Source organism: Vigna unguiculata, chromosome 7 (genome assembly GCF_004118075.2).
Source record: "Vigna unguiculata cultivar IT97K-499-35 chromosome 7, ASM411807v1, whole genome shotgun sequence".
Taxonomy (NCBI): domain Eukaryota; kingdom Viridiplantae; phylum Streptophyta; class Magnoliopsida; order Fabales; family Fabaceae; genus Vigna; species Vigna unguiculata.
Genome location: NC_040285.1, coordinates 1,621,650 through 1,645,525, shown reverse-complemented (window position 1 = coordinate 1,645,525; position 23,876 = coordinate 1,621,650). Strand labels below are relative to the sequence as shown.

Sequence of the window (23,876 nt, the reverse complement as noted above, 5' to 3'; positions counted from 1 at the left end):
CGCGACAGTGCCTGTGTGTTCGCTAGTAATTATATAATGATATTATTATATATTAATCTATAATAAAGGGGATTCTTCTTTTTGTGTCCATATTTCATAATACCCGTTTTACCCTTAGTTATTTTAAAAATTAATTATTTTATAAATAATTTACTCTTAATCATCTATTCTTCTTTCTATAATAAAGGAGATTCTTCTTTTTGTGTCCACATTTCATAATGCCCGTTTTATCCTTAGTTATTTTAAAAATTAATTATTTTATAAATAATTTACTCTTAATCATCTATTCTATGACAATAAAGGGGATTCTTCTTTTTGTGTCCACAGTTCATAATACCCGTTTTACCCTTAGTTATTTTAAAAATTAATTATTTTATAAATAATTTACTTTTAATCATTTTTCTACAAATCTTTTTTGTTTTAAATTAACCTATCTATATCTATATCTATATCTATATATCTATCTATAACAATAAAGGGAATTCTTCTTTTTGTGTCCACATTTCATAATACCCGTTTTATCCTTAGTTATTTTAAAAATTAATTATTTTATAAATAATTTACTTTTAATCATTTTCTACAAATCTCTTTTGTTTTAATTTTTTTTTACATATCTTATTTTTTTTTATTTTTTTTTAAATTATTTTTATTATTGATCTTAAATTTCTAAAAAATTATATATTTAAATTTCTTGAAAATTAAAAAAATGCGAATACACAGGTGCTGTCGCGCCTGTGTGTTCGCTAGTAACAATAAAGGGGATTCCTCTTTTTGTGTTCACATTTCATAATACCCGTTTTACTCTTAGTTATTTTAAAAATTTATTATTTTATAAATAATTTACTTTTAATCATTTTTTTATATATCTTATTTTTTCTTTTAATCATTCATCGCTTTTGTGTTAAATCATTATTTAAATTTTTTTTTACATATTTTTTTTAAAAAATTTTATATTTAATAACTATTTTAAAATTTATATATTTGTTATTAATTTTAAATTTTTTAAAAATTAAAAAATGCGAATACACCGACACGACAGTCTGCCTGTGTGTTCGCTGGTATATATAATAAAATTAAAACTTATATCTTATCGTATCACTCTAACTATCATTACATATTTTATTACAGTCATATTAAAAGAGCCTTTAAAAAATACGTCTGTTAAATAATTTAGCAGTGTAATTTATTTTACACTAAAACCGCACCAATGAAACTCTTTACGAAACTAGTCTTGTTTGTATTACTTTTAAAAGGTGACAATGGATACCCGGTGTGTGACGCGTGCGTGAGCAGAGAGTTCAGAATTACAGGTGCAGAGGAAGAGGTAATCGGTTTGGATCCATTTCTTCTCTTTCGTTCTCATCACTCACTGCAATCTCTTCTTCCATCATTATATTATATAATAATATTTATTTTAAATATTATTATCTCTATATAATCACTCGCAATCTCTACTCATTCTCTCAAACCTCTTCTCATCACTCTCACCTTAGTCCTTTTCGCACAATTTCCATATCACCTTTCTCCAATTGGTACTCTTTTTATGTTTATTTTATTTTCTTATATTTCAGATGTTTGATGCTTGTGAGTACGATGCATGTATTGTAATGAGAATTTTTTGTTTTGTTTAAATTATATGAAAATTTGTTAGTAGAATTGGTTTTTGATTCTTACCTGGTTGATTTTGGTGAGCAGAATTAATTTCTGATCTTCTTGACTCGGCGAATTTGGAAAAATCGGTGACAGGAAAAGAAACTGTTTGATACATTAATAGATAGATAGTTCTCGCTTTCGTCATCATCAGAATTTGTGTTGAGTTGAGGGAGCTCATGCACACGGATACATAAATAGTTACTTGTTGCTTATCATTTTGGTTTATTTGTTAATTTACTTTCGGAAATTATTGTTCTGCATAATTTTTTTTTTGTACGGTAATCTTTTTCTCTTTGAATCTGTGTTTGCAGGATTGAATTGGGGATTGAACATCATGGATCGACTAAATTCTTCTCCGCGGCTGATGCTTGTTTCGGATCTCGATCACACAATGGTATTATTCAGGATTTTAAACCGCGGTCATGGTTTCGTTTCATTTCTTGATATTATGATGGAGCCGCAATTGCAGTCTCAGACACCCTAAAAATCTTGACATTCCGCCTGAATTGCAGGCGTTGTTATTTAAAACCTCGTTATTAGTGTTGTTGGTGGTCGTGATTTGAATGGTTGATGTGTTTTGGTTGCAGGTTGATCATCATGACCCTGAGAATAGTTCACTTTTAAGGTTCAATGCGCTTTGGGAAGCTTATTATCGCCAAGATTCTCTGCTGGTGTTTTCAACTGGGAGGTCACCTACACTCTACAAACAACTGAGGAAAGAGAAGCCTATGATAACTCCTGATATAGCTATTATGTCTGTGGGGACTGAGATTACTTATGGAAGATCAATGGTGCCTGATGATGGATGGGTTCAGTTTTTGAACCAGAAATGGGATAAGAACATAGTCATTGAGGAAACAAGCAAATTTCCTGAACTTAAGCCTCAGGTATGGTTTATTGGTGGTGATGGTGACTGGGATGATTTGTTTCTAGATTGTATTATTTGATTCGGGTATATAATTTGCCTTGTTTGATTCTGTGGCAATTCCTTAATGACTGATGGTGCAGGCCGAAACAGAACAACGGCCGCACAAGGTCAGCTTTTATGTTGAGAAAGACAAGGCTCAGAGTGTAACAAAGGCTCTTTCTAAGGTTTTGGAAGAGCGTGGGGTAAGCTATAATACGTTTATATTCATTGCTTTTTTTTCATGTAAAGTTTCAACATGTTTAGTTTAGTTTGAGTGTGTAAATTGGATTTTTTGACATCTTACTTGGCGTGATTGATATTGTATATAGTTCCATAACATAGCCTAATTTTTGGCCAGTTGAATGTTAAAATAATATACAGTGGAGGAATTGATTTGGATGTATTACCAAATGGTGCTGGCAAAGGTCAAGCTCTTGCCTATCTGCTCAAAAAGTTTGAGACTGAGGGAAAGCCACCTCTTAACACTCTTGCTTGTGGTGATTCTGGAAATGATGCCGAGCTGTTCAGCATTCCAGGAGTTTATGGAGTCATGGTTGGTGTGGTTTAGCATGTGTTTATTGCCATATTGTGCCTTGGTGGTAAAATATTGAGATTGACTTGCGTATTGCCTTTGTGTGTGTTCGTTGTGTAGGTAAGCAATGCCCAAGAGGAGTTGTTGCAGTGGCATTCAGAAAATGCAAAAGATAACCCCAAGATTCTCCATGCCTCAGAGCGTTGTGCATCTGGCATAATACAAGCCATAGGTCATTTTAAGTTAGGCCTAAACCTGTCCCCAAGAGATGTTTCAGACACTGGAGAAGAAGTTTCATCTCCACATCTTGAAATAGTGAATTTTGCTTTGTTAGTTGAAAAGTGGAGGCGTGCAGAAGTTGAGAGTTCCGAGCTGTTTATTGCCGGTTTAAAGGCAACCGTTGTATGTCTGATATCCTTTATCTTTTACAGATTACCAATTGTGTGTTCTATTTGTGTTCGCAGACTACCGAGCATGTGAAAAGCTATCCAAATTAACTCCATATTAGCAAATCATTTTCTTTTCAAATGAAGTGTATACTTTTATCCTTTTCGCTGCATTATTTCTATATTCATATTTCATGGACTAACAAGTTCTGGGATTTACCAACGGGAAATTAAATAGTGAAGTAGAACTTTTTCTAATCCATAATACCATATCTGGGGAGATTTTAACAATGTTTTTACATGTTCTAAGCTTTTTGGTACGTGTTCACTTTGTTTTGGTATAATTTTCTATTTCCCTTTTTCTCAGTGCATGTTGTCTATGAAGAAGAATGTATTTTGACACATATTTTTCTTTCTTGAACATCTTCCTTCAATATAAGCTCTTTCCTATAAAAACATTGAGTTTTATCATTATCACATATGACCATACTAAATTTTGTAATGTATTCCAAATTCTGACTAAACTGTTTAACCATGTCAACCACTTGAATAAGACATTTCCATGGTTGATTTCCAAGAACGACTATCTTAAGTCATTGCAAAAGCTTCATTCTCTCTCTCACTCTCTCTTACTCACTCTACCTTCACACCATAATTAGTTGGATTTCCCCTTTTTCATTTTCTTGATCTGAGGGCTCTATTTTTCCACTGATGCACTTGGACCTGAATTTTGATTGTCAAGTCTTTACGTAAATGTTTATTTCTAAAGAAGTATGTAAGTTGTTCCTTTTTTCAATATGCAGCTCGCATCTGCTATTCTCATCCATCCTTCTGGTTCGGTCTATAATATGAAGGAGTATTTAAATACGTTTCGGAAGGTGTATGGTGACAAAAAGGGTAAACAGTATAGGATTTGGGTGGATGATGTATTGGCTACAGAGTTAGCTCCAGGTATATGGCTTGTGAAGTTTGACAAGTGGGAGTTATGTGGTATGTATGAGTTTTGTTGTTTATGCTCTTCTCACCCCTTTGTCTCTCTGAAAATAAACAATTGTTTAATCTTGTTTTTTATGAATAATTATGGTAGTACATCTGCAATGTCGAAAAATTTTGCATTGCATATTTTTGCCTTTTTACTTACTGCTAACTTGCCAACATTGCAGGTGAAGAGCGGAAGGGTTGTGCCTTCACCTCAATACTAAGCAATAAGGTATGTTTTAATACTTCAACTATCATATTTTTGGCTTAAATATGTTTTTAGTTGTTTAACTTTTAGTAAAAATTAGAATTAGTCTCTCTTTGAAACTTTGGTTTAATTTAGTTCTTCAATTTTAAAAATACATGGATTTAGTCGTTTTAACAAAATTTTATTAAATTTATTTGATGTTTCATACATGTTTCATGATATCATTTGAATTGTTTACACAATTCGACACATATTCGTTTTATTTTAGCTGAGAAACGTGTTTGAAATATCAAATAAACTTAATAAAATTTGGTTAAAATGATGAAATCCACGCATTTCTCTAAAAATGTGGATACTAAATTGGTCCAAAGTTTCAAATAGAGAACTAATTCCAATTTTCATCGAAAAGCTAAGGACAAAAAACATATTTAATATGATATTTTTTATGTGATGTCTTTAATCTTTTCTTTACTGAAAAGAAAGAAATTCGAATTTCAGGATTCGGATTGGTTCAATTTGGTGCACGCGCACCAGACCTGGTTGGAAGACTCAGCCCAAGGTGAATGGTTTATTTAGATGGTTCCTATAGCTTATCTAAGTTCCCTTGTTGTGATACCTTCTGCAATAAATGTATTGTGATCAATCCAAGGACAAAACTAATTTTTACATCGCATATTTTAAAAGTTAAAAGACCTTTCATCATTTGAAGATGTCTTATATCACATGTATTTGAAATTTACTGTATAACTCTGATCATTCTAACATCTCGGCCTGACTAAGATCATTTCATCCTTTCTTCGGACTGGGATTCATCATTTCGATCCAATTGAGTTAGGAAAAAATGTAGGCTTTTGTAAAATTTTAAATTCTAACCATTGTTAAACATTTTTGTAATTATTATGAGAAGCTTTCGCTCATCTAAACTCATTGGTATTATTATGTGATTATTATATTACGTATTACATTAGAATGTATTTTTTAATACGAAATAAACTTTTATGATCTTATAAGTTGAGTTTACAAAGCTCTTACAAATTTATATAATCTATTAAGTTTTATAATTTTAATTATACATTTGATGGATATGACACCTAAGATATGAATAACCAAAAATAAAATAAAATTATCCAATTTGGAAGGGATTGGACCCTTCTATACCCTAATGTTGTGTTAAGCAAATTATTCAAATACAATTGATATATATTTAGAAACTATAAGATGGACGATGTCAACTAAGTTTGAAAAAGTAACAAAAGCTATCAATAACACAAAATAATGTATTTGGAATAAGATAACCAAACGAAATAGAAGATAAAACACACGAATGAAAGTGTGTCTATAAAGGAAAAAAAATATGTTTTGGTTTAGAAGTTTGACAACATAGTTAAAACTTGATTACTATTTAATTTATGTATTTTCAAAATTATTAATTTTTATCTCTATTTCTAAACGACTTAATTACTATTTAGTTTATGTATTTTCAAAATGATTAATTTTTATCAGGAGGGATTAACTATATTCGAGGATATTTAAAGAATGAGTTGTCTATATAAAAAAAATAAAATTATTGATACCTTTTTAATATAAAACTTTAAAATGTGATGTTTATGAGTTTTTTTTTTCTTACATACCAATTAATTATCGCATTTCTACTGATATAAAACTTATTTTGAATGAAGAGTTTCCAATACCAGTTATAATCGTTGTGATGCAGTATGGTTAAACAATAAATTTTCAATATTGGGGATAATAAATAAAAGTAGAAGCATTATAAAAGAAAGGAAAAGAATTGTGGGCTTCAAAATCTAATTCTAAAATGATGAGACATGAGGAAGAAAATCCCTGAGGTATATTTATTATATAAAGCATATGAATGATAAAGTTTTGACTATACATGGATTAAAAACACCTCTCAATGATGAGTTATCTCATACAAAAATCACATCAGAAATGTTGGATGCAACAAATAAGACCCTCTTTAAATATATACTCTAAATGTTTTTAACACACTATTTTGAAATACATTTTTGTGTTCCAAAAAGCCTATTTTAAGATGAATAAAAGATTCTCAAAAAGAAATATAAAGATAAGAGTTAAGAAAAAAGAAAACATACATATAATTGAAGATTAATAGTATGTAAACACTAAGAAAAAATATTATATAAGGAGATAAGTGTTATAAATAAAAATAAATTAGAGGGCCCAACCGGGTTCGAACCGGTGACCTCTTGATCTGCAGTCAAATGCTCTACCACTGAGCTATGGACCCCGTTTAATAAACAAATTCCTACGTGCATATTTATACATAATTATCTGTGGTTTCTCCTCGAAATGCACATTATAATTTCTTTAAGTCTCTGTTTTTTTATCAAATGTAGTTTTGATATATCAATTTTAGAATCAATGAATAAGTTCTTTATAATTGCGTGAACTTCATATTTGGTGATAAAATTTATTGTCATAATATTGGAAAAAAATAACTTTAAATGTTTCTATTTAAAGACTTTGGAACGAAAACCAAAATCAGTTTTGTCTAAAAATAAGAACTAAAATCATAAATTTCCCTAAATTTAATTATCCGTATAATTTTTCTAAGCAGTTCATAACCTTGGTTTTTTACGTACAATTCCCTAATTGCATTAGTGTAGTTTACGAGTGAAATTTATCTATCATTAACTTAATTGTGAAAAAAAGTACGTTTTTTGTATGTTAGTGCATATAATATTGATTTATCATTAATCCAGAAATAAAATGGGAAAAAAAAATAATTCAAAATTTCTCCAGAGATAATTATAAAATTTTAAAAGGTATATTTACACAATTATATGTCTAATTAATCATTATTTTATTCATCTCGATTTAGTAGCTTCTTGATTATTTTCAATGTTATAACATTCTCAATTTCTTTTGAAGGTGATGCTTCTAGACACATGCATTCTCAAATAATCTCTTGCTATATTCTTAGTTCTTCTTGTTGATCTTAAAATTTTACTTTGTATTTGTCGAAATTAGATTATAATAATATATAAATTTAACTTTTAATAATATTAAATATTTTGTTTTCATTAATTTATTATTCAATATATTTATTAGATTTTTTAGTAGCATATTTTTTTTATTATATTTCAATTTAAAAGATGAAAAGAAAGAATAAATATTTAAACATAGCATATGATATATATAATACATTAACACACACATATACATACACATACACATAAAATTAGTACACATATACCAATACATATTTCTAGTTACCATGTTGCATCAATAAAATAAATATATCCTCTTAATACTATTAACTAAAACAATATCATGATATTGAAATCTTTAGTCATATTAAGAAAGACATATAATAGTTATCCATGTACTTGTGCAAAATTGTTGTACTAAATCACCTTTTAGACAAAAATTTAACTCAGTAAATATGGGGTGGAATCTTCATAAATCATTGAATAAGTATAACATAAATTAATATAGTTTAACATAATAATTCAGCATATTTATGACATCTCTAAATTATTTCAGAATTATATAAAATATATACAAAATTGATTATTTAATTTTATAGAGTATAAATGAATTTGGCTAATATGAGTGTGAAAATAAATATAAGATTTATTTTGGATAACCAATTTTTTACTAAGAGCAAGAGATATTATTATATCAATGATTCCTTTAATAAGAAGTTGGTTATTGATAATTTAAAAAATCATTTGATACTGTTTTCAATGGAAGAGTAATCAGAATACATATATCAAATTAGTCTTAAGTGTTTAAAGTAAATTTTTTCCTTTAAAAGAAGACGAAATTGTTTCTTGATATTAGTAAATGTACTTTTTAATAGGAATAACTACAGTCATAAATTGTATATGAGAATTAAACTTATTCAAAATTACAGTCGTTTAGTCAGTTAAAATATATTTTAAAAAATAAATCTATACCTTTATAATAACAATAAAAAAATTAATACAATTAAACAAACACTTATCAGAACATTATCAATATTTATCTCTTTTTAAAATACCTATTCTCTATCTTTACTCTTTTTCGAATACACGCATTTTTTTTTCTAATAACTAAAAACAGTCAATACAATTAAAAGATAATTATCATAACTATTATCAGTTGTTATATTCCTTTACAATTTTTTTCCAAACACAATATACATAATAGTAACAGCAAAATACAAATATTTATCAGAATTTAAAAGCAAAATTATAAAAATAGACGTAAAATATTAGTTTTAAAATGTATTTTTATTAACTGTTGTAGAATATACATCTATTGATATAGCAAATAGCTTATAGTTAAAACTTGACAAAAAATTTATAATATTTCCATAGTAATGCTCTTACTTTCTCTTCTTTATTTTCTTTTTAATAGTTTCTGATCCCGTTTCCAATCATATTATATTCTTTTTACTTTCTTTTTTATCCCTCTTATTATTATTATTATTATATATACTAGCATAACACGAAGTATCTGTGTGTACGTATTTTTTAATATACATGATATTATATTAGTAATAGATGATATTGTAATGTTATTAAGTTAATAAACAAAATAAAATTATATTTATAAAAAATAAAATAAAATGTATGAAAAAAAGATGAGAAAATAACAGTTGATGAATAAGAGAAAAAAAAAGAAATAAGTAAATAATTTTATAAAAATTTATAAAAATAACCGTTAATTTTTAAAAATTTATCAAATAATTATATCATAAAGAATAAAGTTGAAATTATAAAATGTGAACACTGATAAAATTTTCTTTATATATATTAACGAATACACAGGCGCTATCACGCTTGTGTATCCGCATTTTTTAATTTTTATAAGATTAATAATATTTACTTTTAAAATATATATAATACATTTTAAAATAATTATTAAATAAAATAACTGTTTAAAAAAGTTATTAAAATAACTTAAGAAAATAATTAAAAAAAATAATTATAAAGTAATTAATTTTTAAAATAATAATTAAGGATAAAATTAAAAAATGAAAAGTTGACAAAGAGAAGTTCCTTTTATATATCGTTATATATATAGTTATAGATATATTCTCCTTTTACCAACGTTTTTTTTTCTTCATATAGAGAATAAAAACACTATATGGATAAAGAAACATCGCTCCAAGAATTCAAGAGAGTGTGCATACACAAGTCTTCTTCACGTTCTTCGTTGCAAGATTTACCAGAAGAACTCATCCAGAATATTCTTCTTAGGGTTTCAATCAAAACCCTTCTGCAACTCAAGCTTCTCTGCAAATCATGGAACTCCATCATCTCCCACCCGCAATTCGCCAAACACCACCTTCTTGCCTCAACCACCCACCACCAATTTCTCTCTTCCGCAACCGCCGCCGCCGACACCAAAATCCACATTTTCTCCATCAACTCCTTCTTCCAGAAACCACCAACCCCTTTAGGATTCTGCACCATCACTGCCCACAACCTCATTCTAGGTTCCTGCAATGGCATAGTGTGTCTCTGTCACGTTCACCAGTGTCACATCACCTTGTTCAACCCTTCCACCGGATTCGCATCCCCACCATTGCCAACACATTTATCCCCCGGCGAGGTTTTCAGCACTTTCCATGGCTTTGGCTACGATCACGTGAATGACAAGTACAAGGTGTTACTAGTCACCAGAGTTTTCAGTGAAACTGTGACCAAAGTTTACACCTTTGGTGAAAATTGTCGCATTAGGGTTGTTGAGAATGCCCCATTAGATCCTCATCCAAGTGGGTTTCTGGGAAAATGCGTGAGTGGCACTCTGAACTGGATGGCACCAAAACTAGGTCAAAACGATAGCATTGATCAATGGGTCATTCTTTCGTTTGATTTGGCATCTGAGACATTCAGTGAAGTGATGCTGCCAGACAGAAACATTGACAACAACATTTGCAAGCCTATGATAAACGTGGTGCGTAGCTGTCTCTGTGTTTGTTTCTTTGAGCGCAAGAAAGGTTGTTGGGGTGTTTGGGTGATGAAAGAGTATGGTGTCCAAGATTCTTGGACCATGTTGATGATGGTTCCTCGCTTTGTTACAGATCATTGGCCATGCACTCGCAATGAGCTTTGTGCTTGCAGAGGGTGTCCACCACTTGATCCTCTGTGTGTTTCAGAAGATGGTGTTGCTCTCTTCAAAACCACATCTTCTAAGCTCCTTCTCTATCACTCAAAACATGGTACCTTTAATTGTTTTAGGTTTAGGGGTGACATCTGGAGTTACCATGAAAGTTTGGTTTCACCATCATCATAAAATGCCTTTCTTATTTTTTATTCAGGACAAATTTGTTCACAAATTATCAAAATGGGCAAGTTAGAAAATTTTCAGATCTTTTTTACCAACTGAAGTTGTGTGGAGTTCACACTATTTAGTCTATTTTGCAACAAATGACTGTTTATGCAAAGTTTCTAAAGGACATGCTTACTTGAAAGCTTTGTCAGGAAGACTTTCAATATTAAGATCATATTGCACTCGTCTGAATCGATTTTAACCATCGGCTCGGATACTACTTGCTGGAAAGACATAAATATCAATGAGACCTGAGCTCAATCACATAAGACATTGACACCACTCTCAACCCAAAACCTCCTTAAGACAATGGGTTTATGAATCTTTATCTTTATATAGTACTCTACTTTTTCATTTCTAACCAATGTAGGACTTAAACTCACACTTAGATTCTTAACAACATGCCATTACAACCCATTAATATGTCATAACAATTGCTATATGGATCTATCCAACATATTGTGCAAATTATAGAAGAGATTCATATTAACTCATTCAATTATAGTTAAGCTAATCATTTAAAAAGCATCCTATGCCCTTTCACTTTCTATATAGATAATCTAATAATTTCAACATGTATAAATGCTCTATATAGAAACAATCGATACATAATGGATCTTTAGTGCTTGTAATATAAAAAAGTGATAATATATATTATGTATGTTTCATTAATTTGTTTCTATTTTAATAACTCATGTTTAAAAGAGGGAAACACAACCTTCTATGATGAGACACATATCATAGTGAGAAAGCTAATTTGAAGTAACTTTACACATCATGTTACATTATTAGAATTATAAATAACAATATCAAGAAAAAATTACTCAAGGAACAAACATATATGTAACAAGCTATAAATATAAAAGATATAGCCATGAGAAGACAAAAAAAAAATGAAGAAATTACAATACTCTTTACAATCTTTATATAAAGTTTGTATTACTTTTTGTATCATTCTTATTAATAGTAGGAGTGTGATAATTGTTATTCTTCCCTCCTTGAAGTAACTCACTTATAAAGAAGCCTAATATATGTATCCCTATCCAAGGAAAACTCTTATTTGCTAAGAATGATGTTAACATATAAGTACAAGGAATGACAAACTTTCTTTAATTGTAAGTGAGAATAAAATTGAATTTGATTTACTTAAGTCTAACGATCACCTTATGTTAAGAATTTTTCTTGCAAGATTTCACCTTGTTTTTTTTTTTTATCAGCAAAGAATATTAATATATATATATATATATATATATATATATATATATATATATATATATATATATATATATATATATATATATATATACTTTAAGGGTGTCTCAATCCTTATACAGATCCTGATTTTACATTGACGTTCTTAGATAAACTAAAATAACCTAATAGATGTGTATAACAAAATGATTAAAAGCAAACAGAGGATCTTACATATTCAAAATGCAACTAAAAAGTACCACCTTAAGAATATCCCCTCATAGGTACTTGTTCAAGTTGGTAACCATTGGCAGTTATTGAATTCATTCCTTTTAATCCGGTGGTAGATTCAAATTCGTTCATGATCTATTTGAGAGTTTTCTCGTTAGTAAATAGATATGTGTATATGTTTTCAAGATGAATAGGTGAACTTAAAAGAATATTAAAAATGAAGAATACTAAAAGAGAAAAAAAGGGTGAGATAAAAAAAAGTGAAAATAAAGTAAAAGGGCAAAAGAGTTTGAATGCATAAGGAAATTAATGGAAATAGAAGAAGAAAAAAATTAACAGAAATACCCTTATTTCTATAATTATTGTTCAATACATTTTACGTACAGATGTATTGAGATAGTCGTTAAGCCATTTACATTATCCCTTACCCCTTTCTTGTTAATTCATTATCTTACATTTTTACTTTCATGTATAAAACATTATCCCGTGATTAAGTTTCTAACTCTGGCTAGATTTAATTAATTCTCTTAGGTGATGGAATTTGTGATCAATGTTGTAACCAAAATTTAGTTTAAATATTAAAGAATCTTCATGTTTTCGATCGAATTAAAGTGGTCCTTAAATATGTCAGATCTAACTATCCAATTACACATTGATAGTACATAACCATATTTGATAGCTAAATTGGTCGGAGTATATTTAAGCAACAAAAACATTGGTGACTACATTTTTTTTGGTAGTTAATAATATTATCATAAGTTAGCATTTTGGCTTTTAAACATAGAAAGTAGATTAATAATTTGTCATCATTTAATAATTATTCAAATAAAACAAAAATTAATAATAATAGAATGAAAAAATTAATAATAATAAAATAAAGAAGATAATTTTTTTATATTACCTAATAAATGAAATATTTATATTATTGAACACTTCAATTGAAAGTGTTAATCATTCTTATATAAAAGAAGATATGCAATAAATAAAATATCAAAAAAGAAGTAAAAATATTCAAATTGAGAAATAAAAAATATTTAATTAACATACATTATTTGAACATAATTGCAATATTTCGGAGAAGTGCATGAATTTCATGACAAGTCAAATAATTAGAAGAAATAAAAAATATAAACTATATATTATGTATTTTAATAATTTAAAACAGGGATAAAAATATGACGAGATGAGTATTATGACTGATATGGAGACAAGGACGTACGGGACGAGGCAGATATGTATATCCTCATCTTATTCTCATACTTAATTGAAAAAGTTGGGTATTTTTCATACCCATACTCATTATCGATGTGAGGATTATCTGTCAAAAGAGGGACATGTTTAGACAATACCTACTCTGGTGAATTTATTTTTCATCTCTACTTATGCATATAAATAGTATAGTTATTTTGAGATGTTAAGTATTACATGTTAGAATTAATTGACGAATTAATTCTATTAGTGACTCATTTGAAATATTATGATGGGCCCAATTGTGATTTAATAAATATAGAGACTTATTGGTTATTATTATGGGAAGTGATAATAAAATAAAATAAAGATAAAGATAAAATAAAAACCAACTTGATGGACGTTGGTATAAAAAGGAATTGGGGTTCTGTCTCTGGCCATAAGGTTCTTTTCACTGTAACCCATCAAGTACGTAAGAGAAAGAAAGGCAAAGAGATAGATTGAGAAAAGGTGGTTGAAGAGCACACAAGATTATAAATTTGAAGAACGCATATTCACAAGATCTCTCATGGATCAAGGTTAGTGCTCTATTATGTTTTATCGAGTGAGAATCATAAATCTTAAAGATCCTTAATTAAGTTTTACATGTGGTATCAGAGCAAGATTGTAGGATTTATGATTCTCCTATTATGTGATGTTTCTCCCTTATTATGTTTTTCTCTAATGTTATAAACCCTAATTTAATTTTATGAATGATGATGCTATGGATCAAGTGCATCCGCTGCTGCCATTAAAATGCCATTAATTAGAATTTATGCGTGCGCGTGCTTTACTGTAATGGAGTTTTGTTTTTAATTGGAATAAAGGAATGAATGAAAGTTAAGAACTGTTACCTGTGCAAGTAATATGGCAGTGATTGAAAAAAAAAAAAAAACCGTTACTGTTTGAAATGAAGCAAAGTGAATGGCATAATGTTAATGTGTGAACGTGTGCTGCCATCCTGTGAACGTGCCTAAATGAAAGTTTAAAAACTGCTGAACGTGCATTGTGCTTAAATTAAGATGAGTAATTTTTTTTTATTGGTTTACGTTTTAATTATTTTATTTATATAAATAATATTAATTATTTTATTTATATAAATAATTAATAATTTTATTTTAATTTGTAATAATATTTATGTTTAATATTGTTAAATTAAAATTAATAAGGATGCTATATAAAGTTTATAGCAATTAAATGTGTATTTATTTATTTGAAATTAAGTATGATAAATTTTGTTAGTCACCAAAGTGGCCAAAATTTTAAAGTTTATATGATTTCAAATTATTAATGTTTTTTATTTTAATTACCCATAGTATGGATGCTAAATTATGAATAATTAAATTTATGGGTTAATTAAAATTCATTAATTATAAGACATTTAAGGATCGCCCAAAGGTTGATTAATTGTTCTCATAATTAATGAACATGATTGTAGATAATTTTGTATGCGTCACTAGTTTTATTTATATACCCAAAGGTAGTAGGTGATTCTAGTTGATGCATATTTTAATTATCAATAATGTTATAATGTGATTAGCATCATTATGTTTATGTTTGTGTATTAGTGGATCTCCCAAAGGAGAACATTAGTATGCATAGAATGATTGTTTATATCTGAATCTGTTTTTACGTTTAGTTTTAAGACTCAAAGCATTAATGTTAGGCATGTGTTAATTGCAGTCTCTATTCCGGTATCTTTTCACGCGCTTGCTTCGTCTGTTCCAGTCTTTAATGGGTTGATTTTCCCTGACTTGAGTGAGCAAGTCCAATTTCACTTAGGTGTGTTGGATCTTGATCTAGCTCTTCTAGTTGAAAAGCCGGCTGCTATCACGGATGCTAGTAGCAATGAAGAGAAAGCCCATTACAAAGCCTGGGTAAGATCAAACAGACTTAGCTTAATGTTTATGAGAATGAGCATAGCAAGTAATATAAAGTCAGCTCTTCCCAAAACTGATGACGCAAAAGAATTTATGAAATTTGTGGAAGAGCGCTCCCAAACTGCTGATAAGTCTCTCGCTGGGACACTGATGAGTACGTTGACCACTATGAAGTTTGACGGTTCGCGTACTATGCATGAGCATGTGATCGAGATGACAAATATCGCAGCAAGACTTAAGTCTTTAGGAATGGTAGTGGATGAAGGTTTTCTCGTGCAGTTCATTCTGAACTCATTACCGTCTGAGTATGGTCCGTTCCAGATGAACTATAACACCATGAAAGACAAGTGGAATGTGCATGAATTGCACAGTATGCTAGTTCAGGAGGAGACCCGACTGAAGAACTTAGGAAGCCACTCTATTCAATATGTGAAGAATCAAGGAGCTGTTGGAAAGAAAGTTGCTAAGAAACATGGAAAGGGTAAAGGACCACTGAAGATTGACGAGTCCTCAACCAAAATCCAGAAGAAAAATGACAAATGTCATTTCTGCGGGAAGTCTGGACATTTCCAGAAGGACTGCATAAAGCGTAAGGCTTGGTTCGAAAAGAAAGGTGAGCATAATGCTTATGTATGTTTTGAATCAAACTTAACTGAAGTTCCCCATAATACGTGGTGGATTGATTCTGGATGTACGACTCATGTTTCTAATGTGATGCAGGGATTTCTTACAACCCGAACCATAAACCCAAATGAGAAGTTTGTCTTCATGGGCAATAAAGAGAAAGTTCCAGTGGAAGCGGTCGGGACTTATCGTCTAATCCTCGACACTAGATATCACTTAGACCTTATGGATACTTTTTATGTACCTAGTATCACTAAGAATTTAATTTCTTTGTCTAAGCTTGATATTGCTGGATATTCTTTTAAGTTTGGGAATGGTTGTTTCAGTTTGTTTAAGCGTACTTTTATGATTGGATCTGGTACACTTTATGATGGTTTATATAAATTGAATTTGGATAATTTATATGCTGAAACTCTTATGACTTTGCATCACAATGTTGGCACTAAACGTAGTTTAGTGGATGAACGATCTGCTTTCTTGTGGCATAAACGTTTGGGACATATTTCCAAAGAAAGAATGCAAAGATTAGTAAAGAATGAATTTCTTCCGGATTTAGATTTTACTGATCTGAATGTGTGTGTGGATTGTATTAAAGGCAAACAAACTAAACACACAAAGAAAGGAGCCACAAGAAGCACTCAGCTTCTTGAAATCATACACACCGATATATGTGGTCCGTTTGATGTAAATTCTTTCAATAAAGAGAAGTATTTCATCACCTTTATTGATGATTTTTCGCGTTATGGACATGTCTATCTACTGCATGAGAAATCTCAGTCAGTAAATGCCTTGGAAGTTTATATAAATGAAGTGGAAAGGCAATTAGACAGAAAGGTGAAAATCGTAAGGTCTGATAGAGGTGGTGAGTATTATGGAAGATATGATGAAAGTGGACAACACCCTGGTCCGTTTGCTAAGTTCCTTGAGAAACGTGGTATTTGTGCTCAATACACAATGTCAGGCACACCACAACAAAATGGTGTATCAGAAAGGCGTAATCGAACCTTAATGGATATGGTTAGGAGTATGTTAAGTAATTCATGTTTACCCGTATCATTGTGGATGTATGCTTTAAAGACTGCCATGTATTTGTTGAACAGGGTTCCTAGTAAAGCTGTTCAAAAGACTCCTTTTGAGTTATGGACGAATAGGAAACCCAGTTTGAGACACCTGCATGTTTGGGGTTGTCAGGCAGAAGTAAGGATATACAATCCGCAAGAAAAGAAACTGGATGAAAGAACAATCAGTGGATTTTTCATTGGTTATCCAGAAAAATCAAAGGGGTACATGTTTTATTGTCCTACCCATAGTACTAGAATCGTTGAAACTGGAAATACTCGGTTCATTGAAAATGGCGAAACCAGTGGGAGTGAAGCTTCACGAAATGTGGAGATTAAGGAAGTTAGAGTACAAGTTCCTATAACTAGTACTTCTTTATCAAGAGTTGTTCCACATGTTGTAGAAACTCACAACAATCAAGAAGAACAACAAATTAATGATCCCGAGGTTAACAATGAACCGATAATAGAACAACCACAAGAAATAGTATTAAGAAGATCTCACAGAGATAGAAAGTCTGCTATTTCGAATGATTATGTGGTTTATCTACAAGAGTCAGAAAATGACTTAAGTATTGATAATGATCCAATTTCTTTTTCAGAAGCCATTAATGGTGATAATTCTGATAAGTGGTTAGATGTCATGAAAGATGAGCTTAAATCAATGGCACATAATGACGTATGGGACCTTGTGGAATTGCCAGAAGGATGCAAGAGAGTTGGGTGTAAATGGGTCTTTAAGACTAAGCGTGACTCTCAAGGCAATATTGAACGTTACAAGGCCCGTCTTGTTGCCAAAGGTTTTACTCAGAAAGATGGCATTGACTATAAGGAAACATTTTCGCCTGTTTCTAAGAAAGATTCTTTTAGAATTATCATGGCATTAGTAGCTCATTATGATCTTGAGTTGCATCAAATGGATGTTAAAACTGCTTTTCTGAATGGGGATTTAGAAGAGGATGTCTATATGGACCAACCGGTGGGGTTCGCTGAAGAAGGAAAGGAGCACATGGTGTGTAAACTTAAGAGATCGATATATGGACTTAAACAAGCTTCTCGACAATGGTATCTTAAGTTCAATGATACTATTGTGTCCTTTGGATTTAAGGAAAACACCGTTGATCGGTGTATATATCTGAAGGTCAGTGGGAGTAAGTTTATATTTCTGATTCTGTATGTTGATGATATCTTGCTTGCGACGAATGATCTTGGTCTATTAAGTGAGACTAAGAGGTTTCTCTCTAATAACTTTGAAATGAAAGATATGGGTGAGGCATACTATGTGATAGGAATAGAAATATTTCGTGACAGATCACAAGGATTGTTAGGTTTGTCTCAGAATGCATATATTAATAAAGTTTTAGAGAGATTCAGAATGGATAAATGTTCAGCATCTCCTGTTCCAATACAGAAAGGAGACAAGTTTAGTCTCATGCAATGTCCAAAGAATGATTTGGAACGGAAACAGATGGAAAATATCCCTTATGCATCTGTTGTTGGGAGTTTGATGTATGCTCAAACCTGTACGAGGCCAGATATTAGCTTTGCAGTTGGTATGCTTGGTAGATACCAAAGTAATCCAGGTCTGGAGCATTGGAAAGCTGCAACGAAAGTTTTAAGATACCTACAAGGAACAAAGAATCACATGCTTACTTATAGAAAAACTGATCACCTTGAGGTGATAGGTTATACAGATTCAGATTTTGCCGGCTGTGTGGATACAAGAAAGTCTACATTTGGTTATGTGTATCTTTTAGCCGGAGGAGCGATTTCATGGAAAAGTGCGAAGCAGTCTGTCATTGCTGCATCCACCATGGAAGCTGAATTTGTGGCATGCTTTGAGGCCACAGTTCAGGCTAATTGGTTGCGAAACTTTATTTCAGGACTTGGAGTAGTCGACAGTATTTCCAAGCCGCTGAAAATTTATTGTGATAATTTCGCAGCAGTCTTCTTTTCTAAAAACGACAAGTATTCTAAAGGTGCTAAACATATGGAGTTGAAATACTTTGCCGTTAAAGAAGAAGTTCAGAAACGTAAAGTGTCAATAGAACATATTAGCACAGATCTTATGATTGCTGACCCTTTAACAAAAGGGTTACCGCCCAAATTGTATGCTGGTCATGTAAAGAATATGGGCATTATGTCTACTAGTGAATGTTAAATGTTTTGAATGTTTATGTGACACTTTGAGCTCCCTAATGTATAAATTTCTGAAATCTGTGTTTTCTTCTTTATGTTTATGCATGCAAATTATGATGAAGAAAACAAATTATATTATGTTATTGCTTTGTAAAATGACATTATGTTTGAACCCATTATTGACTTCTCGTTTTTAAGATCATATTAAGGAGAAAGGGATGATATAGTAGTACATGGAAGGGATCATGTCGATCAAATGATGTGTGACCGCCATGACTCTTATTATGTCTGTATCTTTAATTATGAATAATGATGGAACCAATTTATGCAAGGTCTTTTATTGCGCATTATGTTTATGTATTAAATCACATAATGTTATGACATCGTATGAGTCAAGTGGGAGAATGTTAGAATTAATTGACGAATTAATTCTATTAGTGACTCATTTGAAATATTATGATGGGCCCAATTGTGATTTAATAAATATAGAGACTTATTGGTTATTATTATGGGAAGTGATAATAAAATAAAATAAAGATAAAGATAAAATAAAAACCAACTTGATAGACGTTGGTATAAAAAGGAATTGGGGTTCTGTCTCTGGCCATAAGGTTCTTTTCACTGTAACCCATCAAGTACGTGTGAGAAGAGAAAGAAAGGCAAAGAGATAGATTGGGAAAAGGTGGTTGAAGAGCACACAAGATTATAAATTTGAAGAACGCATATTCACAGGATCTCTCATGGATCAAGGTTAGTGCTCTATTATGTTTTATCGAGTGAGAATCATAAATCTTAAAGATCCTTAATTAAGTTTTACATTACAATTATATTATATTTATTTAATGTTTGTTATAAGTTATTTAATTGTTATTATTGTTTTACAAATATTTTTTTGAAGCGTTAAATTTGAATTATTTAAATGACGTTTATTAAACCGTCAATATAACAAAATTGAAGGATTGTTTTTATTTTATTTTGTTAAGTGGATATTTAATGCAATAAATGTTTAGTTTATATATTAATTGTCCTAATTTCAAAACTATAAGAAAACTTTAATGCACCCATGTGCATACATATGCTGGCAAGAGACTCTAATCAATATTTTCATATGCAAAATACAGAAGGATGAAGAAAATATACTTAATGTAACAGGAAAAAAAAATATATTATAAAAAAGTAGGATGACTATTTTCATGTGAAATAGCAGAAAAAAGTGAATAAAGGATAATTAATTTAATAATTTAGATTAATTAAATTAATATTAAATGAAATATTAAAAGAAGTGTATTAATGCCTCATTAATATTTATTTTTTCAAAATGGTATTACATGATGAAACGTTTGAACCATATCAAAGCAATGAAATTCTCACATCAACAATTGTGAAAATCAAATTGAAGTTCTAAGGAGATAATATATCATATATGAACTCATTCTCTACCAACTGGATCCAGGTTAGTTGCCATTTTTACATATATTTTTATCTACACACCACAAAAAAGAAATAGAAAATAATCTTTACTTTTTTTAAAAATCTTTTGAAGAATCCATTTAGGTGCATGAAAGACATGTGTGATTCATGAACCCTAAAAGATCCTTCTAAAATCTAACTGCCAAAGTGTGGACCTCAAAACATTATAGGAGAGTTCCACTTTTTCTTTGTTTTTGTCTATTTGAGGTCTTTTTCTTAAGTTGTCATTGACCCTTTGGATTCTTATGGTTAAAAATGGCAAAAAAAATGAAACTTTTTTCTTTGGGAGAGGCGTTGATTTCGTAACCTATCTTTTCCCAACTCCTTATTTAATATTCCTTTATCTTCTTCATCTTCATAAATAAATTTTATTGATCTCTTTCCTTTCATTGAGTAATTTGGTTCAAGTTCTTTGTCTTTGGGGCAATGATCCTTATATATAAAACCCAACATATGATGAGGACTATGTGAACCAAAACCAAAACTTGTCCAACAACAAACACAAAGAAAGATGGAGAGTTCAATGAGACTTGAATACTTGATGACTGTCTTTGCTGTTTCCGGAGGCATGGTCCTTTTGTTTCACCAAGCCAATAAGCATTTGTGCAACAAATTCTTGAAGAAATTTGAGTATGAAATTAGAGGTAAATCACTTTTTTTTTTCTTTCTTTCTTTCTTTCTTTTTGGTGTCAACAACGTTTAACAATTCAATCCCTTTTGCTTTGTTGAATTTTTCATTGAAGGTTCAACAAAACATGAAGCAAAGAAGAAGGTGAGGTTTGCGAAAGACATGGTGGAACAGATTCCTAAAGAGAATAATTCTGATAGTGATAGCATAAACTTTGCAAAGGAACAAGATGTGATTGCTAAGGTTATGGATTTGGATGATGCTGAGAATTGGAAGCATGACGAGAAATTTAAGGATGTCATGCCTCCAAACAGGGTAGTTCTATATAGGGGGTTGATGAATAATAGGAAGGAGAGGTTTGATGTTTGATAATTTCACCCCCACAAGAAAAAAAAAAAAAATCTACATTTGGGCATCTAGTTCTATTGAAGAGTTTATCGAATAAAAGATTGATTGAGGGTTCTTGAATGGATTTAGCAAATTACCTTCTTTTTTTTATTCTTTTTTTGTTGAAATTGGGTTAGGGTTTGGAGGGATGGGTTTCTGAAAAGAGTTGCAAGTAAGCACGTGATTTTGTGTAATGTGAATATACTAGCTACTTTGGTTTGGAATAATATTAATTCATTCCCAAAATGAAGCTATATCAACATTTTTGTCCACATTAAACCTTGCGAATTCAAGTAAAAGGTATACTATATACATGTAATTGTTAATCTATCATATGCAACAATCGACAAAGAATATACGTGTGCACATGTTCTTGTTAGAACAAAATGGTTTGATCCAAAGTTTGAGTCTTTTCGTGTAAAATAACATTACGTCTTAGAATATGTTATTTGTTTGAGTTTATGTTAAACCAATTTAAGTTTCTTGAAAAGAAACCTTTAAGTTAATGAGGGTTTTTTTTTTTATCGATAAATGTTAACCCTGCTTTCCAAATCTAAAAAACCAATCTTATAATCCTCAAATGTTAGGAGGAGGGTGTTGAACTGTCAATCTCTTTCACCATTTTTTTCTAATAAAGAGGTTAAAAGTATGTAGTCACACAAATAACGTTTTTCATTACAACTTTATCAATTGTATGTAGCATTCTTACACATATTGAAAGAAGAAAAGTATTAAAATGAGGACAAAACCATAACCCGATAATAGTAATCTCAATTGCATACTGTATGCTTCAAAGGTTAAATGTATATGTAAAGGTGTTGCAAAACAACATTATAAAGAGAAATAGCTAATAAATGTTTTTGAGTAAGTTGAACACCTTTTACCAACATTTATGCCTACATTTTTTGGAACATCTAAATGGATATGCATTGTTTTAAATAAGATGACAGATTTCTTTTATCAAAATTTGAAAATTCTTCTCATTTACACCTTTTTCTTTTGATAAATTTAAGGAACTTTTTCATTACATGACCCATGACCCTTTTGAAATGACCTTTTATGAGGTTCTATATGATGTTTTTATTTCTTTAAGAGGACCTTTTATGTAAAGTGTATAGCTCATGAATGTGCACCGACATTAATATATAAGTGGGCACAAACCTCACATTATAAGTCGGTTTTGAAAATTTTAGTTAAACTCACTTCTTAATCTGTTGGAAATCCCATATCGATTAAAGATAAGATCAGTTTAATTATAATATATAAGTGGGTGCAAATCTCATTTTACAAGTCAATTTTGTAAGATTAACTTAAGCTTAAAGTTCACTTCTTAACATGATATTAGAGTCATAAGTTAAAATCTATCCTAACATAGTTTGTTGTTTGTTGGGTCTATTGTTTCACCTGTTATTAGGTTGATATCAAACCACCTATTAATGCTTAATCTCACACTCAAAATGTATATGCCTAGACGTGAGGGAGTGTGTTAGAGCTAAAGTTAATAATTTATAGTATATAAGTGGGTGAAAACCTCACCTTACAAGTCAATTTTGTAAAATTGAATTAAACTTAGAATCTACTTTTTAACATGGATAAAAACAATTGTTTAAATGAAGAGAGAAAGACGGGACAAGTTTAAGACATGAAGCATCGGAGAAGTAAAGGACTAAAATGAATAATGGTAATTGATCTAAACTCTAAGTACTTTCATTTGATGACTAATTGGAGGAGATCAATGGATGTTATTAAGATGTGTAAGAATTCATGGAGCAACCAAAAGAGGTTAAAACATTCTATAACAATAATTTGAATGAGATATCACCGATTAATATTAGGCTAGATGATATAGAATTCTCTTCAATATTTTTACAAAATAATATGATATTGACAAGTGTATTTATAACAGAATTATGAGACTTGTAAAATGGAAGCATAATGAATAATGTAGTAATTTAGTCTAATAAAATCAAACAAGACAATGAATAGCTTGGGTTGCTCTTTTGTGAAGTTATTAAATTAGTTTCCCACTAAGGACTACATGGATTTTGGATATTTTTTTGTTGTAAGTGGG

At 30.2% G+C, this 23,876-nt stretch overlaps 3 protein-coding genes and 1 non-coding gene across 7 annotated transcripts; 3 read left to right on the top strand and 1 right to left on the bottom strand.

The window, feature by feature from the left end:
- Positions 1 to 1,208: 1,208 nt before the first annotated feature.
- LOC114192146 (sucrose-phosphatase 1-like) lies at positions 1,209 to 5,466 on the top strand. 4 transcript variants are annotated; one of them, XM_028081766.1, is made up of 10 exons: positions 1,229 to 1,324; positions 1,696 to 1,850; positions 1,965 to 2,047; positions 2,241 to 2,540; positions 2,662 to 2,763; positions 2,919 to 3,113; positions 3,213 to 3,494; positions 4,282 to 4,468; positions 4,642 to 4,688; positions 5,163 to 5,466. In XM_028081766.1, the coding sequence occupies exons 3-10, from the start codon at positions 1,988 to 1,990 to the stop codon at positions 5,238 to 5,240; spliced, it is 1,251 nt and encodes a 416-aa protein (XP_027937567.1). In that variant the 5' UTR covers positions 1,229 to 1,324; positions 1,696 to 1,850; positions 1,965 to 1,987; the 3' UTR covers positions 5,241 to 5,466. The 4 variants fall into 4 exon arrangements, with proteins under 4 accessions (XP_027937565.1, XP_027937567.1, XP_027937568.1 ...); XM_028081765.1 differs by lacking the exon at positions 1,229 to 1,324 and adding an exon at positions 1,359 to 1,532; XM_028081764.1 differs by lacking the exon at positions 1,696 to 1,850 and having other exon boundaries at positions 1,209 to 1,324.
- A 1,395-nt stretch (positions 5,467 to 6,861) lies between these two features.
- Positions 6,862 to 6,933, bottom strand: TRNAC-GCA. The gene has a single exon. It is a non-coding gene; the product is annotated as a tRNA-Cys (tRNA).
- Positions 6,934 to 9,782: 2,849 nt separating this feature from the next.
- On the top strand, positions 9,783 to 10,934 carry LOC114189984 (F-box/kelch-repeat protein At3g23880-like). Its single transcript, XM_028078716.1, has one exon. The coding sequence runs from the start codon at positions 9,783 to 9,785 to the stop codon at positions 10,932 to 10,934; it is 1,152 nt and encodes a 383-aa protein (XP_027934517.1).
- A 10,210-nt stretch (positions 10,935 to 21,144) lies between these two features.
- LOC114189507 lies at positions 21,145 to 21,819 on the top strand. The gene is made up of 2 exons (XM_028078087.1): positions 21,145 to 21,434; positions 21,534 to 21,819. The coding sequence occupies exons 1-2, from the start codon at positions 21,302 to 21,304 to the stop codon at positions 21,785 to 21,787; spliced, it is 387 nt and encodes a 128-aa protein (XP_027933888.1). The 5' UTR covers positions 21,145 to 21,301; the 3' UTR covers positions 21,788 to 21,819.
- Positions 21,820 to 23,876: the final 2,057 nt, after the last annotated feature.

Excerpts from the sequence above, each read along its gene's own strand:
- LOC114189507 (XM_028078087.1), top strand. The coding sequence starts at position 21,302 with ATGGAGAGTTCAATGAGACTTGAATACTTGATGACTGTCTTTGCTGTT. Across the intron at positions 21,435-21,533 it reads ATTTGAGTATGAAATTAGAG|GTTCAACAAAACATGAAGCA; the intron begins GTAAATCACTTT and ends TTTTCATTGAAG.
- LOC114189984 (XM_028078716.1), top strand. The coding sequence starts at position 9,783 with ATGGATAAAGAAACATCGCTCCAAGAATTCAAGAGAGTGTGCATACAC.
- LOC114192146 (XM_028081764.1), top strand. The coding sequence starts at position 1,988 with ATGGATCGACTAAATTCTTCTCCGCGGCTGATGCTTGTTTCGGATCTC. Across the intron at positions 4,469-4,641 it reads TGACAAGTGGGAGTTATGTG|GTGAAGAGCGGAAGGGTTGT; the intron begins GTATGTATGAGT and ends CCAACATTGCAG. Across the intron at positions 4,689-5,162 it reads CCTCAATACTAAGCAATAAG|GATTCGGATTGGTTCAATTT; the intron begins GTATGTTTTAAT and ends TTCGAATTTCAG.